The following is a 17,964-nucleotide window of genomic DNA, read 5'->3' on the forward strand; positions in this document are numbered from 1 at the left end:
CAGAAGAACCAGATCATTGTCGGGAACCCTAACTCCCACCCCCGCTCACACACAGCTACTCGTTCACATAAATGATAAGGTCGAAGAAAACTCTTCCGCTTTGTGTTTGTGCAGCACCTCAGTTTCCCATCAGAACCTAAACTCAACGCTTTCTCTGGAACCGGGTCTCCTCTCTGAGCTCATCGCGTTCTGCTTGTTAGTTATGTAACTTTATATAATAATAATTTTTTTTTTTTCGTTGCCTGCTCGTCTGATCTGGTGGCTGCGGTTCACTTTCTCATGTCGCCCCCGGCGCTGTGAGGAGCCGCCGCCGCCGCTCCTGCTCCGCTGGCCGCGTCCTGCCTGCCATGGCGTCCGTGTATAGCGGATCCCACACGTTGAGCAAAGATGATGTCAACTACAGGATGCATTTCCGAATGATTAACGAGCAGCAGGTCGAGGATATCACCATCGAGTTTTTCTATAAACCACACACCATAACGCTGCTGACATGCACGGTGCTCAGTTTGATGTATTTCGCGTTTGCAAGGTGAGAGGAGTCCGCCGCTAACGCTAGCTTAGCCTAGCCTAGCCTAACCTAGCGTCAGTGATGCTCGGATACAGGAAGCTCAGCTAGCGAGCTGTGGTGCTCTCTGAGCTTTTCTCATCGTTTCGCATCGTGGATGATCTTTTTTTAAAAATCTTTAAAGTAATAAAATATAAAGTAAGCGTTGTGTAGCTTATGTTGTTTTTCTTTCGCTGCAACGTTGCAGAAACAAGTGACAACGTTGCATTTTTAGCTAAATGTGCCATATTAGTTTATGTTTTGTTATCTATGAGCCCGAGTTACATATCCGCAGTAAAGGCAATATAAACTATGGTTACGCAATGTGCGTCATAGTTCAGTGTTATTAATTAGTGACTGTTTCTCATCCTGTCTGCAGAGATGATGGAAATCCTGACAATAATGTCTGGGTGGGGCTCATCCTGGTCATCTCCTTCTTCCTGGTCATCAGTGTTTTGGCATTCCCCAATGGTGAGTGCACAACATGGCTCGCAGGGATTGTGGATGTTATTTTGTGCAGTAATGTCAGTAAGGATGGTTGAAGACATTGATGCTGTAAATTAGGCAGAGAGAGAAGTTTGTCACGTAAGTTCATGCATCTGCAAGCAAGCAAGAAACCTGCAAGCATAATGATTGAAGTCCTTGTCTAAGAGATGCACTGATCTGATTTACAGCAACCCTGATTTCTTTACGGACTGTAAATTACTAAAACATCCCTTGTGTGTTTTCTGGCCATGTTGAATATTTAGCCGGGTTCACAATAAAACAATTACAGTTTAATAAAATAATGATTTTTTTTTTCTACAAGTGCAGGAAAATCTTTTAGTTTATTGAGCAGAGATTTAACCTACCACAAGATTTTTCTGCAAAATCCTTTGAAAATAAATAACAATGGAGTCCAACATAATATTTGAGAGTAAATAAACTCTTAATTTGCCTTCATGTGTCAGACCGTTAAATCATTGACTAATTTATTGGACCTACCGTACAAAAATTTTTAAAATAGCTTCTCTTCGATCGATACGTTAATTATTTATGAGGACCACAGGCGTGATTAGCCCGTGCGTGCGAAAGAGTTTAACAGGATTTCAATTGAATTTCAAAACAGATACAATTATTGACATTTTTCAACTGTCTTTAGTATCTTAGTGAGGAATTAATGTAGCTGGCATTTCTTTTATTGGAGCGTAACTTTACACAAAAACAGGAATCAGTACCCTACTTTGCTTACTTTAAAATATGGTGCGGTACGTTTTTCTTTTTAAAGTGGTCAGTATAAATCTGGCTGAAGATTTAGCAATGCATGGATAGATTAATAATAAAAACGGAGTCAAAAGGTTTTCATCTTACATCTTTTTCTTAGATACCAAAGCAGGCCTTCGCAGACCTTGTGTAGTCCTTGACATCTCAAAGCAATTTTTGGTTGAAAACAGAAGATCTACTAAATATTATGCAGGTGATTGTAATAACTAGATTAAGCTGATTGTAATCACCTTAATCTAGTTTCAAAACTGCTTTTTTACAATAAAGGTAGTACAGAAATTGCCTGTGTGTAGGAGGAAAGAGCAGAACATTTGAACACAGGCGTGGACAGCGTCTGTCAGTGGGTCATTCTTGCTGTCTATTGTTAGTACAAGGCTTAGGCTGGCATGAAACCCGTGAAGTATCTCCACTATGATCTCAGTGAATCAGTAAATCTTAGCTCAATCAGATATCGGTTCCCATCATTTGACATGTTGTCTTAATAAATCTGCTTTCAGGCCCCTTCACCAGGCCGCATCCAGCAATATGGCGGATAGTGTTTGGTGAGTGTCTAGCGAAAGTATTTCAGAGCAAAAATAATATTTTTTTTATTACAAATTCTTTCCTTGCTGAAGGTCATGTTCTTCTGTTTTTAAGGTCTGAGTGTGCTCTACTTTCTGTTCCTGGTTTTCATCATCTTCCTCAACTGGCAGCAAGTGAAGCATCTCATGTACTGGTTGGATCCCAACTTGCGCTACGCCAAGAGAGAGGCAGATATTATGGTTTGTGACGACGGCGTACAGTAAAAAAAAAAAAAGATATTCTCGTCTATTTGCCTTCTGCTCCCACCGTTGGCGGGGATCGCCATAACGTGGCTGTCTGTGTTATCGCCTGCAGGAGTATGCAGTGAACTGCCACGTCATCACCTGGGAGAGAATCATGAGCCATTTTGACATCTTTGCGTTCAGCCATTTCTGGGGCTGGGGCATGAAGGCCCTCCTCATCCGAAGCTACGGCCTCTGCTGGACCATCAGTATCACCTGGGAGCTCACGGAGGTAAACAAACTCTCCAAACAATAAAAACTCCACAGCTGTGAGGCTCCTGGCTGCCTGCCTCTCTAAATCACCAAAGCTTGTGATGTAATGTGTTTATATAACGGAGCAAGAGTCAGATTAGTTTGACATTAGATATTAAATTCAGATTTTATACTCGTGGTCTGGTCTCCAATAATAATTGTCCTTTTTTCTGAATTAACAGCTTTTCTTCATGCATTTGTTGCCCAACTTTGCGGAGTGCTGGTGGGACCAGGTGATCCTGGACATCCTACTGTGTAACGGAGGAGGAATCTGGCTCGGAATGACCGTCTGCCGCTTCTTGGAGATGAGGACGTACCACTGGGCCAGTATTAAGTATGAATTTTTACACCCCAGAATTTTATCAGCAGCCGTTTCACATCATCTTCCTGGTACAGATTCTTCTTCGTTCTAATTTCTTTGTAAAACTATAACAAAGCTTGAACCGTCATTAATTATGTCAGAAGCGAGGAAATACATCTCCTCTGTATTTTTCAGATGATTAAGACAGACAGATTTTTTGTAATATTTAAACAAAAAAGGCAAAATAAATAAGTTAACATTTTAATCTGTCTTAAGCGCAGTATATTAGCTCTTGTTTAGGGAAGCATTACTGAAATGAAACTGAAATTTCCAAACGATTCATAACAAAACGTCAAAAAGATGAAACGGATCAACTGAATTTTTACGTCGCTCAGCCTTTCTGTTATCAGCTGAAAGTCCTGCTCTCTCTTGCAGGCTGATAGAACTGCAGACAGCTTTTGGGATGTTCTTACACAATTGTGATTCCTCTGACTCTGTTTTTAAAAACCTCAAAAATAACTAGCTAGCTTATTTTTTTCCACCCAATAACAACTTCCATGCTAAAGATAGTTGATGCTCTCACCTGGAAGCATTCATATGCTGCGTTTACTGATGAAAAAAAAGGATTTCTGAGTTTGTGAATAAGTCAACTTGATTTAAATCCAAATGTATAAGGCGTTAATAAATAATAAAACAAACTCAAAAATTTTTCTTTTTTGATAATGAAACAAATTTCATTGTCAAAGTATATAGTGTTTCTTGTTAATGTTGTTTATTTAGTTTCTTTTGCAACTTTAGAACATTTGTGTATAATTTAATCCCCTGTATAAAGGTATTACAGATGGGATTCTGAAATTATTTTAAAAGATAATCCCAGAAATTAATCAAAAAGCGAAGTCGAATGCTTTGTGTTGTGACGTTGGTTCTGTTTGCTCTTGCTGAAGGCATTAGAATAATATTCTTTTATAAATCTGTCAGTAAGTCTGTGTAATCCCACTTCTATCCCACTCAATCAGGGACATCCACACCACCACGGGGAAGATCAAGCGAGCCGTGCTGCAGTTCACGCCTGCGAGCTGGACCTACGTGCGCTGGCTTGATCCGAAGTCCTCCCTGCAGCGGGTCACCGGCGTCTACCTGTTCATGATCATCTGGCAGGTGGGTCACCGGGCAAATCTTGCTCTGGCGTCTCGACAGTGACTGAAGCGCTGACGATTCGGGTATCATCCAGCGCGCTAAGTCCCCGCTGAGCTGATTCCTTTGTCTGTTGGTGAAATCCTAATCCTCACAGATCCATTAAGTACACAGGTGTCTTGTCGTCGACACATTGACTGCTAATCCTTTAAGGCTGAGACTGTTTGCGGTAATGAGAAAACAAAGGATGGAGAACATGAGTAAATGTTCTATCCTCTTGCTGTTAAATGTGATGTTAACGATTTTATTTTGTTGGCAAAAAACTGCCTTTCTTTTCGCAACACACCCAGTTGAAGCATCGCATGCTGATGACTGACTCTTTTTTGAGAACTACTTTAAGAGATTCATTCTGATTCAGCCATTCAGAGTGTGGACTGGCTTCTCTCACATCCGCTTCTGGATTAGCTGTTTGCTTTGTTGTTGCCAACAGGTTTGTTTTCTGGTACCCCTGCAAAAATGCCGAGGATAAAATACAACAGCTGTTTAAGATCTCAGCCCTTGTTTCTTTACAAACATTTCCCACATTTTGAACAAAGTCCCTATTGAATGTCGTTTTCCACACCCATGCTTGTTCTGCACTCATGTCAGCATGTTGCAAGATCATATTTCTAGTAGGTGGAAATTTAAAAAAACTGTCTACTTTGTAGCTGCTCGAAACTTATTTCCTCCTTTTAGAAATGTTTCCTGAAATAGCAAGTTTAGCATTATTAAAATAAGATGGGGTGTATTTTATTAATTCTTTTTACAGTTCAGAACAAAAAAAAACACTCCACAAATATTGTCGCCACTCATAGGAATGTTATATTTAAGGATATTTATTCAATAAACATGTTAAGAAAAAATAAGTTTTAACTAAGTCATTGGTGCACTTTTTATTGTCAACTCAATACTTTCCTATAAACCATTTCAGAGTAGATTGATTTTATACAACTATGTCAAACGTATAACATAATCTAATTAATTTAGTAAAACCATTTTTGAAACTCTGTTTCACGCCACTGTCCAGAGGTGTGCAGCAACATGTGGGGGAGGGACAGCAATACACTATCTTCTGTGCACCTGGTGACCACTCATCCCAGACACTTTCAGTGGACTTTTGTGTAAAAGATTTCCAAATGTAGAGACAGTATAACGGTAAATCTTTGTGATTTTGAAACCATAACGGTCGAAAACCTGTTTATACTGAGAAACTGCTAACCGGTTCAGGCCTAGTCAAAGAAATACTTAAAACGCCTAAAACGTCTGCAACTGTAACAAACAAGATTAGATTAGGAGACACGTTTGTTTTGTCATTAGAAACCAGCAATTTGTTTTCAGTTGTTTCTCGGATCTTTTTGTTAGCCACAGGCAACGCATGGCTCAGACTTCTTCAAGTCTGGAAGCTACACTGTATTTGTCAACAGGCTTTCTTTGGGTGATCACACGGCCTTAGTTACTGAAATCAGCTTTATTTGTTTTCCTCACAGCTGACAGAATTGAACACGTTCTTCCTCAAACACATTTTCGTCTTTCCCGCGAGCCACGCTCTCAGCTGGTGTCGAATCCTGTTCGTTGGTATCATCACAGCTCCGACAGTAAGGTACGCTGTTACGACTTTTCTTTTTCTTTGGGGCAAGAAAGAGGCTGAGAAGTATTAGTGAAATAAATTAATGCCTGCATTGTGTTTGTTTTTTGTTTCAGGCAGTATTATGCATACCTCACAGATACGCAGTGTAAGAGAGTGGGGACACAGTGCTGGGTCTTTGGGTGAGTATTCATGGAAAATATGCAACGTTAGTTGAATATAAATAAGACTATAGTGGCAGACAGACAGACAGAGGTGGAGATAACTCATAAAATCAGCAGTAAATATCCTCCTTTTAGTTTTTTTAGTTTTTATTTCTCCAAGGTATCAGATTATGAGAGCATCTGTCCTAAACCTTCTTTAGGTGACCCACAGATTCCTGTTGTTAGATTTTGAAAAAAATACAAATTTTCTGGTAAAATTGTTCTTTTACCAATTGAAGGATATATATCCTTCATATATTTGAAGGATATATGTCAAATAAAATTTTGAAATAGATCTAACACTTTTTTTTATTATGGTTCAGTTCTTTTCATCAGAAATAATGGCATTTTAACTGGGGGTCTGTAAACTTTTTATATCCACCGAACATGTTTGACCGAGGCCTTGTGTCTCCTCGTTCAAGCTAAAAATATCCTCCAGGTTGGCCAAAGGTTTCAGTCCGTGATCGTTTTCCCCTCTTGTTGTTTGCAGGGCGATAGCCTTTCTAGAGGCCTTGGCGTGTATTAAATTTGGACAGGACTTGTTCTCAAAAACACAGATCCTCTATGTGGTCCTCTGGCTGCTGTGTTTGGTAAGATCAGGATTTCTGTGCAACTTCACACAACTGCTGCTTAAAAATATGTACTTTAACCACCAATCAAATAACTTTCAATAACTTATTGTTATAGATGAATGCCTGTTACTGAATTATTTGACAGCTTGCGCTACGCTTCTGTTTTCAGGCCTTCATTACATTCCTGTGTCTGTATGGGATGGTGTGGTATGCAGAAACATATGGTCCAAGGGGAAAGGTGTGTTTATTGTTTCAACATTCAGGAATGTGTGTTTTTATTATCCAGTACTTAGAAGCAGGGTATGTGGCATAGAGAGACAGTGACTTTCAGGTTTCACCCAGGGTTGGCTTCCTGTTAAGATATATTTTTGTTATATCTGAAATGAGCTCCAAATTATTTTTATTTAGTGCATTGAGACGATATTTGTTTTGAATTGGCGCTATGTATATAAACTGAATTGAATTGAACTTACAGCTTTTAACAGACCATTCAAAAGCACCGAATTTAACTTATAGCTTTAACACACCGGAGACCATCTTTAATGTTCACTTATAATTATTTTTAGTGAACTATCTCAGTAAAAGGAAGCTATACTTTTTCTTTACATAACTCTTTGAAAGGTTATCTTAGTCAGTTCCTTCATGTTCTAATTAATTTGGAAAATAATTCATGTAATTTAAGTGATGTCATGCTAATCTCAACAGGATTTACAAAAACACTCTATAGCTTGTAAGCTAGTTGTGTCCATGTCTGAATGTGAGAATAATGTAAAGTAAAAAATACAGAGAAATTAATCTTTAGGCCAAAAGTAGGGATGGCAAAGTCTTAATCTTGAATGTGTGTTCAATATGTGAAGAATTAAATGAGGATTTATCTGGAGCACTTAAAAAACATCACCCTTACCAAGAATCTAACAGTGACAGTCGTTAATACCCGGGTTGTCTCCTTTATTTGAAGCCGAGGTTCTAGTTGTTTCATTTCCTGGGGCGAAAAAGTCAAATAGAGATACTTTTTTGGTCGAAGAAAAATATATCTTCTTCATTTATTTACTATTGCTTTAGCTAAGGAGCAGTCACATTTCCATTTCACTTTCTTTCAAAATATCTTGTTCTGAAAACTAAACAATTCTTTTCTTTGCTGAAAACAATTGGATGTTGTGCTCTTCTGTTACATAAACTTTGCCATCATTCATTTATGGTAGTAGTTAGATTTTCTCTTGGGCAGTAACTGAGCTCTTATTGTTAGTACAAAACTTTAAGGTTTTGTCTTGTCAAGTCTACTTGGTCTATTGGAAACATTGTGCAGGATCAGTTGCATGCTGTTACATATGACGTGTGCTCTGTTACAGGAATGTGTGTCATGTGTCTTTACTCTCCTCTCCTCTTGCAGAGCCTTTCAGAGTGTGAAGACAGTAATTACGCAGAGTCTCCTGACCACATGTCTGGGGATTTTAAAGGTACGGAGTCTCTACTGTTGTCTGTCAGTGACAACATTTAGGTTGTTTTTTTGGGGGGGGTTTTTTGTAAAGCACTGGCCCCTAGTGTCTGAACAAAAATTCAAGATTTGTTTACGGTCTTGAAAAGTTATGAAATCTGCTTTTACCAATTTCTAGGTCTGGATAAGTATGGAAAATTGAGTTTGGGTAAAAATTATATTTTACAGACTATCCTCCACTTGGATTATTTTTTTAATCTAATGATTTTGTTTGAGCATAACCATGACTAAGTTTGGTTAAAAGGCCAAACAAAGCATAAAAACTGCAATTATATTTTCTTTACACAAACAGGATAACGGTAGAAGTGTTCACAGACTATGCTTTAAAAATTATGCAAGTAATTTAACATACTTTAGCTGGTCTTTGAAAAGTCCAGGTGTCAGATTTTGAGATGGTGCTTTACTCCAGATGCCAGGGCAGCAGGGGAACAAAAATCAAAAGTCAAACTATTAAACATAGATGAGGCCCACTTACTTAATTACTTAAAAACTGATAAGTTTTATTTTATTTTTTCTAGTCAAATGTTCTGAATCTTACAACAACTATCAATATGCGCTTTTTACCTGAATTTATTTTAAATGTTTGAACTTCACATTTTAGATGACATGGACTCAAACGGTGAGAGCCCCACGATCAGACGAAGAGGGAAAAACAAACCCTTAAACGGCATCGACAGCCAGTAGTAAGCTGAGCCGGACAGGCCGCGAGACATCCGAGCTCCTTCTGCAGAAGATCCTGAAACTTCACCATCCCACCACCGCCGCCGACACTTTCTGGAGAGGAGGAGAGCAGACATCAGATAATAGGAAGTGGATGAACAGGTGATTGCTGTGTTGTGATGAAAAGTGTTGCGGCTCAAACTACAGAGATGCACGTCGCATTGTGTACTCAAGAAACTCCTAAACCACTAATCACAGGTTTCTTTGTGTGTGACTGAGAGCGAGACAGTCTGTGGGCGTGTGAGAGAATAAAAGCGGCTGTTGCTGTGACTGCATGTCCATTCTAGCTTTTAAGTTACAACACAATATCACTGAAGGTTGGCATTCATCTGGCTGAATGCCAGTAAGTTGGTATCATAATGTTAAAAGCCATTTTAAAGATTTAATCACTTTATTTGAAGCCTGTATGTTTTGTTGTTGTTTTTTTTGTCTTTTTTTATACTTGCATTCTTCACTGATTATCGGTTTATTTCCTAAATGTTTCTCTCTCTTTTTATTTGTTTTAATACTTGAATGTGGACAGAATTTCCATGCCAGACAGCTTTAGCTTGTTATCGTGATCAGCTGAGGTTCATTTTGTAAAGAAGCACACGGTTAAAGCACTTTGCAGGAGTTTTTCCCTGAAAATACTGTACATTTCGTAATGTTCTAGTATTATGTGAACTATTGTGATCCAGAGTGACTTTACTTTCTCCACTCCGCCTGTGGCTGCTATGTTATTTTAAATTTTGCTATATTTGAAGGACAATTATTCAGACCCTTGCATGTCGGTGTGCAGGTGGTTTTCTTTTCCTGCCGACCTTCTCGCTCCGTTCATTTCTTTTGCATGACTGTCAAATCAAGTGTTTCAATAGGATAATGTTACAACAGTAGGAAAAAAGAAGTCTTTATAATGTCTAAATCTGAACACATGTATTGTCTTTTACTGTCATAACATTTTTATTCACGCCTTGTGCCTGTTTGCATGGAATTATTTCTTATTCCTAACGCTTCTCAGTCTGTATTTAGACTAAGCTCTCTGTTATTGAATACTCTCACCTGGAGTTCTTTGTTGTCATTTTGTTCTATCAGTATCATCTCAGCACTGAGATATTTCTCGTATCCTCGACAATCCAAATGCTGGCCTCGGTGAAACGGTCTCCCGGGCAACATTAGGCTTTGTAAATGGTACAATGTCTCTGGATATACATTTCATTTTGCCAAAACCATTACTGTTGAAGATGACGTGTGCTGTTTGTTTCACTGTGAAAAAACAAATTCAACATATTAAAATGTTTTACATTTCCTCTTTATTTTCCAATCTCTGTGTATTTTTTTTTAATAATCCTCCTTAAGTTTAAATTAAGAATTAGAAACATGTTTAAAGCTGATTTTACTTTTTTTTTTTTTTTTTTTTACTTAACACTCGTGGAACTTGAATAATCTTATTCAGGCTCTGAAGGACACCCCTGCAGGATGTAAGTGCTCCTCGACCTGCTGACTTCAGCGCTGCCCGTCTGGAGTCAGATTTCATTCGAGCTGCACATCTTGAAAGTCATACAGAAATAGCTTCCTAAGGCTGACCCATACCAGGATTTACACGGCCTTGGAACATATGTACTACCCATGACCTTTTCCACATTTTATTTTATCCTACAACCACACATTTTAGTATATATTTTTGGGTTTTAGCTTTATGAATACAAATTAATGCATAAATATGCAAATCATTTGAAATGTTTAGCATACATTTGTATTCAGTTGGCCTCAGGCAAAGTTTAATAAAAACTACCTTTTCATAATTTCAACTTCAGTTTGTTTTGGATCCTTCTCTAGCAGTTTTGCTAAATAGCATCTGCAAGCATCAATTTTCTTTTGTATTTTGGTCTGGACTTTGACTGGACCATCCTAACACATCGACATGCTTAAACAAGTCATCCTATTGTAGTTTTTCTTAATCCCCTCAGCATGATGCTGCCATAACTCTGTGTACAGGGTGATGTGTAGTGATGTATTTATGCAACATAACCATTTTGCATATAAGATAACAAAAATAAATGTTGGTCTTTTCTGATCAGACCATTACACAGTGTTCCAAATTATTATGCAGGTGATATTTTCTCAGATTTTCTTAAATGGTCAATGCAAATGATGGTCAGTGTAATTTTCAAGTCTTGAACTATTACAGTATAAATCAACTTTTACTGAACAAAGCTCCCCATGAAAACAGTATTTTGTTCAAAAATAAACTCAAAATGCACTGTTCCAAATTATTATGCACAGCAGATTTTCTAAACATTTTATGGATTATAAAGAACTGCAAACGGTCATTCTTTGAATGTGCAGCATTAAGTGGTCACATGTACTAAAATCAAAAGCTATTTCAATCAAAAACATTTGAACAGACCGAGTTACATGTTAACATAGGGCCTTCTTTGATATCACCTGCACAATTCTTGCATCCATTGAACTTGTGAGTTTGTGGAAAGTTTCTGCTTGAATGTCTCTGCAGGATGTCTGAAAACCTTCCCAGAGCTGTTTTGATATGAACTGCATTCCATCCTCAGATCTTCTGCTTGAGGAAACTCCAAAGGTTCTCAATAGGTCAGAGGTCAGAGGAGGATGGTGACCACACCATGAGTTTCTCTCCTCTTATGCCCATAGCAGCCAATGACACAGTGGTATTCCTTGCAGCATGAGATGGTTCATTGTCATGCATGAAGATGATTTTGCTACGGAATGTATGGCTCTTCTTTTTGAACCATGAAAGAAAGTGATCAGTCAGAAAGTCCATATACTTTGCTGAGGTCATTTTCACACCTTCAGGGACTCTGAAGGTTCCGACCAATGATTCTCTCCCCATGATTTTAGCCCACAGCATGACTCCACCACCTCCTTGCTGACGTCACAGCCATGTTGGGATGTGGTGGCCATCCACCACCAATCCACTACTGCATCCATCTGGACCATCCAGGGTTGCACAGCAGTCATCAGTGAACAAGTCTGTTTGAAAATTAATCTTCATGTACAGCTGGGTCCACTGTGACCGTTTCTGCTTGTGAGCTCTGGTTAGCGGTGGCTGAATATTACCGGTAGGTTCATGCACCACAGGCCTCTGGAGGATCCTCCACCTTGAGGCTCCAGAGGCACCAGCAGCTTCAAATAACTGTTTGCTACTTTGTAAGGGCATTTTAACAGCTGCTCTCTTAATCCGATAAATTTGTCTAACAGAAACCTTCCTCATTCTGCCTTTATCTGTACAAACCCATCTTTGTTCTGAATAAGCCACAAATCTCTTCACAGTACGATAACGCTTCAGTTTTATTTTATATCTAATGTTTTCATGCCTTGTCATACGGCACTACACTATCTGATGATTTTCATAAGCAGAGATCCTTTCTCTTTCCCATATTGCTTGAAACCTGTGGCCTGCTTAATAATGTGGAACATCCTTCTTAAGTAGATTTCCTTTAATTGAGGCCACCAGACAAACTGATCAACCCAAATTAATTATACTGATTCAAAGAGCCCTGACACACAATACCATCTATAAATTTAATAGCACAACAAAAAAATGTTTATCTTTATGACACTTAAATCCAATTTGCATAATAATTATAACACTGTGTATTTTCCACATGTCTGTTGTGTCATTAAACTTGCCAGTGCCAATCTAGTACTTTAAACCAAACCTCCAATGGAATGGATTTCCTGTTTCCACTCTGTTCCCTTAACCTTCTCAGATTCATTACGCTTTTTGCTCACTAGTGTTCAGCAACAAACTTGTGCAAATGCTAATTGCAAATAGCAGCAATAAATGTACAAAATTCATCTTATGAACTGTTATGTCCAAAAGAGGGCGCCAGAGAGCCTCAGCTAGCTTTAAAACATCACGTGGTGACTGAGGCCTCCAAGCAGAGGACAAGTAAACACAGAGCTTCTCCAGTTCATTTTGTTCTCTCCGTCTTCCTTCATCGTGTCGCCTGAAATTCCCAGATTGTCTGCTTGGTTTTTGAACCTTATTCAATCTGCATCAGTAAGCTGAACTACCTCAGCAGAGGCTACCAGGACGTCACTGAATTTCAGTCATCATGGACCAGACCTCTGATCTCCCACATCGTTCCTGCCTGAGTCCAGAGGCGACCCTGAGGGAAATCCAGCTCAACTTACTGGAGTGTAAAGTCTGCTTTGAGATGTTTAACTCTCAACAGAGGGAGCGCAGACCACAGAACCTTTCCTGTGGTCATGTACTCTGTCTGGAATGCATCACAGCTTTGTCCCACCCTCTCCTGAGGAAGCTGGAGTGCCCGTTCTGTCGACAGCTGTGCAGTGTTGACAGCACCTCCCATTGCCAGGTTCTCAGTGACCTGCAGGAGCTCCTTTTGTCCCAGAAATCCTTGTCCTCCGCTCCCCCTCACAGGTCCAAAGGAGGATTTATCTCGGAAACAGCTCTGCATCTTTTTGCTGCGTTTGGGGGCTGGGGTACTCTCACCAACCCCACTGGAATCGCAGTTTTGGGCTCTGTGGGGGGAGTAGTCGTGGTGCATGATGGAGAGAAGAGAGTAGTGGTGTTTAACCAACAAGGGAGGAAGCTGCACAGTTTTGGAGAAAAAGGAACAGGTAATGGGGACATCTGTTACCCAGTGGATGTGGCAGTGAGTCCTACTGGTTATGTCATAGTGACAGATGCAGGGGATAAATCTGTGAAGGTTTTCACATCCAGGGGAATACACGTAGTGACGGTCAAAGATTGCTTCCAACTTCCTTGGGGCGTGGACACAGACTGTTGTGGGCGCATCCTGGTTTCTGACCTCCAGGCTGGTAATCTGCTCAGAATTAAAGTGAACTTTAGTCATGGCATTATCCTGGAGAGTCAAAATGTCCTAGCCAACCTTTGTTGTCCCAAAGCGGTGGCTCACTGCCAAAAAAACGGAAACACAGCAGTGTTGGAGCATCCAAGAGGAAGGCACCACAACAGAAATTTGAAGGTGTTTACGAAAGACTTCCACCTTCTTTACCAGATGGACAGCTTCAGCCTGATCCTCCAAACGTCCTTCAGGTTCAACATATCAGATGTGGCTTTCAGCAGTGATGGAGATGTGGTTGTGTCTGACTGTGATCAGGGGTTGATTTGTAGTTTAGGAAACCTTCAGAACCACCCAGTCCTGACTCCTCTTGTCGGGGTCCATCTCATTCGACCTGCTGGGTTGGTAATACTGAACAACACGCTCATCACAGTGGATGGTGGCGACCATACGGTGAAGATTTATTCTAGTAAACCCGGTGCTTGATGCAACATGGTCATTACATAATAAGAAACCAAGACAGGGTATTGGAAAAACAGATTAAAGTTTGTTTGAAGTATTTTGTTGTTTTTATGCTTTCTACTTTTAAATATTTCTGTAGATTAACTTGTCTGTTTGAAGGATACTTATTATCTGCTGGGTGTACGCTATGAGCAGGGTAATTAAGATACCCTAAGAAGTTGTCATTTATTGTTTTCTAAATTTTGCCCTTACACTGAACAGCTAAGAAGCAGTTCTGTTTGTTTAAGTATATTTTCCTGCTGTAAAGTGAACCTCCCCTTCAAGCCTTCTACATGCATTTCTTCATCTATCCGTTAACGTCTGGTGTCCTTCTGGTGCTACATTACTAATACTTAATGGCAAAATAAGAAATGAACCCTCCCCCCCCGAGCAGAATCTTCAAGACAGGTTCATCCAACAATGACTAATAAATACTGGGACGACTACTGAAACCAGCCGAGTCTGATTACTGAGTGTTAAACTGCTGAAAACGGAAACAGCGGAAAATAAGCGATCGTGATGAGTAAAGCAACAACAATAACAGTGAACACAAAAGTAGAAAACAAAACAAACAACCCTGCCACAAAAGTCCAGAAAGAACAAAAGTGACAAAACTTCACATTTAAAATTGGCACACAATGTTTAAAAGTTATAGTAATGAAATTGAGATGCTGATTGTTTAGCAATTTTACACTATCATCCCATATTTTTGTGTGCATTGAAGAGGTCAGTGTAAGTTTTGGTAATTTGATAGTTTCATAATAAACCAGTAATGAAAAAGAAGAAAAACATGATCTGTTTTTGCAATTTTATTTTAAAAATATAAATAAATAAATGTAAAAATATAAAAACATAATAACTGAAAAATGTGCCGGTTTTACCTTCTTGTGGTCAAGAATTTAACTTAAGTAGAAATTCAAATTTTACTTGATTTTCTTTTCTTCTTTCTATTTTTAATGCTGATAAGATCACTATCAGAAATAGGGTAAAAAGAATTGCCCCTTTTTCATATTTCACTTCGACTATTGTATTTTCTGTCGGTAGGAGGCGCTGTTTCTTCAGAACAAATCAATGGCGTTACAATATATGAACGTTTTCGGATATATTAAAAAAAACATAGAGAACAGCTTTTGTCTTGTCCGGATGTAAACAAATACGTATTTGACTGTTTTTATTGAACTATGTGCTCAATCATCCCCACCATATGTGACTTCATGGAGTATCATTCTTGATATGAAGAAAAAAAAAAAATCTAAGTTTTACTGTTAGTGAGGACAAGCCCCAAAACTGCTATTATTTATTTATTTATTTATCTATTAATATTAAAGTGTCTAATAATTGCTGTTTTTTGCTGAGAAAACTCAATTACAACATCAACAGACTTTTAAATGTGAAAGAGTATTTCATGGGAAAGAACAAAAAAAAAAAAAACACTGAAAAAACAAAAAACGCATCTGATAAGTTATAATCTTAATAATCTGACCAAGGTTACGTAAGTTATTAACATACTATCAGAAATTTTATTTTGGTGTGCTTTGGAGATAGTTTTGCTTCATAAACCAGTTTAATTTCTTTAAAGTATGCCTTAATTTATGCTCATGTTTGTTGCGTGTTTATCACTTGTCATTATGCAGTTTGCCATTTGTCTGCCGTTGCTTTTCTCCTCCCTGTTGAGGAGCGGCGCGGTGCGTAAATCCTTTCCCCTCCTTTGGCACAGCCTCTCCAGCCCTGCCAGAGGAGAGCAGTCGAGCTCCCGGTGGAAGATGGCGGTGTTAGGGATGCTGTCTGGGGCCGGAGCAGAGGGCTCGATCCGCACAAGAAGAGATCCCGGATGGATTTAAAGGAAGAAAAATGAACTTGTCCGGATCTATGTTCCTAAAAATCTGGACTCCTTGGGGGCTTTTTCCGATGAGCAGCGTCTGCTGAAAGCGGTTTTAGTCTGCCAGAAATCCGAGGCTGCTTGTCGGGGGATTTACAGACTATACATTTATAGCTCGGCGCACAGACAGACCAGGCAGGGTGGGAGTTAAAAAAAAGAAAAAAGTGGACGAAAATGTCGGATACAAAGGTAAAAGTTGCTGTGAGAGTTCGGCCCATGAACCGCAGGGGTAAGTGTTCAAAACGACGATTTCCGCCCGCAAACTCCTCTCTCGTTCTCGCTTGATCTTAAACTTTTGCTTTCCTCACCATTCTCTTGAGTTATAACCCTGAAGTCATGCCCCAGTGTATTTTCAACACAGCGAAAGTAGATCAGATTCTCTGACTTTTCACATCCCCACATTCTCCCTTATTTTTTCCCACAAAACAAAAAAACAAAAACAAAAAAAACTTCTCTCTTTCTGCAGAGATTGAGCTGAATACAAAATGTGTGGTGGACATGGAGGACAACCAAACAATCCTGCAGCCTCCACCCTCAAATGCAAAAGGAGAGAACAGGTAATCAAAGCTGAAATGCAACACGTAGTTTGTTTCAGCAGGTGATTATGAACGCAGTAACATGCATCTTATGACTTTTTTTGAGATCATCAGAGCTGAAGTCGTGGTAGTGGGTGAAATGTCAGAACAATATTACAAAGCCATGAGAGAGCAATCTGCTGCAAGAAACGAGCAAACAACTATGTGTGTCTCAGAAAGGCTGCAAATGTTTTCCTTCAGAATAAAACTACACAGGTTATAGTTTGTTGAGAAACTTTAGCGTGTTTCGGCTGCGTAGATGTCAGCAAATAAATACAGAGGGTTTACAGAAATACTGCACTGCTGCTGCAGAGGACACAGTGTCTGTTAGCCACCTGACTGCAACATGACACATCTTATGTCATTCACTTGATCTTTCCAGTAGCAATCATTGCACTGTAACACCTCTATAATGCGTCTCGTCTAGAAAGATTCCAGAACCGTACAGTTCATCGTCCCACTTTTCTCGGTCTCCATGGCTTCTTTCAAACTCTGAACTCTGCTTATCTGTAAGTGAGGAGGACACGATCAGGAAGGGCATGGGGGGTCTCTGCTGTGTACGGTTTCAAAGCCCATCGTCGTGTTGCAAAGAGGAAATCGAGAATGGGTTCCTGCAAAGGGACAGTTGTGGAACAGGGCGGCAATGGGAAATTGAAGAACTGGAAGTGAGCAAATGTAGAACATTTGACTGAATAGAGCAGAGATCTACAACCTGCCTCTTAGTGTCTCTTCTGGTCCTCTTTATTAAGGGATTCTTAATAGCTGTTGCAAAATGGTGAAAAACTACAATGTTTTCCAAACCTAAAAATAATAGACAGTTTTAGCAGATTTTATATGTTTTCTTGCAATGCATGGTTGGTATTTCCACAACAGGCCAGTACTTAAGCAGCATCAGATCATTTTTTCTTTAGTGCTTTTCATTTATCAATGTGATGCAAACTACAAGCTGTTTTTCTTTATTTACCATAAATATGAAACCTTCCGTTGTTCTATGGCATGTTCTTTTGTTGACTGCTTTTACAGGTTTTCATAGAAATTCATAAACTGTCTTTCTTGGGTAGAGTGAGAAGGTTTTGTGGCTCTACGCTAATGTTATTTGACATGAGTGAGGGCAAAAATGGTTGCTGACTCTTGGAACAGATGAAAACTCCATTCAAACTGGTTAAATTGAAGCAAATTATCACTGTGAAATTACAGTTTCCTTATTCAGATAGCTTTAGAGGACAGTGATTATTGTCAGGCTTTTAGTACTTGGTCATGCAGCTTCACATCACAGTGTGGCTGCATAATATCAGAAAAATGTGATATCCTGTT

The 17,964-nt window shown here is 39.2% G+C and overlaps 3 protein-coding genes across 6 annotated transcripts in view; all 3 read left to right on the forward strand.

Moving 5' to 3' along the window:
• The first annotated feature begins 81 nt into the window (after positions 1-81).
• ptdss1a (phosphatidylserine synthase 1a) lies at positions 82-10,203 on the forward strand. Its single transcript, XM_028013051.1, has 13 exons — positions 82-529; positions 924-1,015; positions 2,305-2,349; positions 2,444-2,568; positions 2,684-2,842; positions 3,045-3,196; positions 4,180-4,321; positions 5,824-5,936; positions 6,038-6,103; positions 6,615-6,714; positions 6,866-6,934; positions 8,087-8,153; positions 8,793-10,203. Exons 1-13 carry the CDS (start codon positions 348-350, stop codon positions 8,873-8,875), a joined length of 1,395 nt encoding a protein of 464 aa, XP_027868852.1. The 5' UTR covers positions 82-347; the 3' UTR covers positions 8,876-10,203.
• Positions 10,204-12,604: 2,401 nt separating this feature from the next.
• On the forward strand, positions 12,605-14,644 carry LOC114139258 (E3 ubiquitin-protein ligase NHLRC1). Its single transcript, XM_028009073.1, has one exon. The coding sequence runs from the start codon at positions 12,982-12,984 to the stop codon at positions 14,179-14,181; it is 1,200 nt and encodes a 399-aa protein (XP_027864874.1). The 5' UTR covers positions 12,605-12,981; the 3' UTR covers positions 14,182-14,644.
• Positions 14,645-15,907: 1,263 nt separating this feature from the next.
• The window catches only part of kif13a (kinesin family member 13A), a 43,349-nt gene continuing 41,292 nt past the window's right edge, over positions 15,908-17,964 (forward strand). For 2 of the 4 annotated variants that reach the window (XM_028013570.1, XM_028013572.1), the window contains exons 1-2: positions 15,908-16,304; positions 16,542-16,632. In XM_028013570.1, coding sequence (XP_027869371.1) covers positions 16,250-16,304; positions 16,542-16,632 — 146 coding nt within the window. In that variant the 5' untranslated portion in view covers positions 15,908-16,249. The remainder of the gene's footprint in view (positions 16,305-16,541; positions 16,633-17,964) is intronic. The other 2 variants (XM_028013573.1, XM_028013571.1) reach the window with 1 other exon arrangement.

The sequence above is a fragment of the Xiphophorus couchianus genome, chromosome 3 (assembly GCF_001444195.1).
Source record: "Xiphophorus couchianus chromosome 3, X_couchianus-1.0, whole genome shotgun sequence".
Classification (NCBI taxonomy): domain Eukaryota; kingdom Metazoa; phylum Chordata; class Actinopteri; order Cyprinodontiformes; family Poeciliidae; genus Xiphophorus; species Xiphophorus couchianus.

Coding starts and splice junctions, on each gene's coding strand:
- ptdss1a (XM_028013051.1), top strand. CDS start 348: ATGGCGTCCGTGTATAGCGGATCCCACACGTTGAGCAAAGATGATGTC. Junction 6,104..6,614: donor ACACAGTGCTGGGTCTTTGG/GTGAGTATTCAT, acceptor TGTTGTTTGCAG/GGCGATAGCCTTTCTAGAGG. Junction 6,715..6,865: donor TCCTCTGGCTGCTGTGTTTG/GTAAGATCAGGA, acceptor TTCTGTTTTCAG/GCCTTCATTACATTCCTGTG.
- LOC114139258 (XM_028009073.1), top strand. CDS start 12,982: ATGGACCAGACCTCTGATCTCCCACATCGTTCCTGCCTGAGTCCAGAG.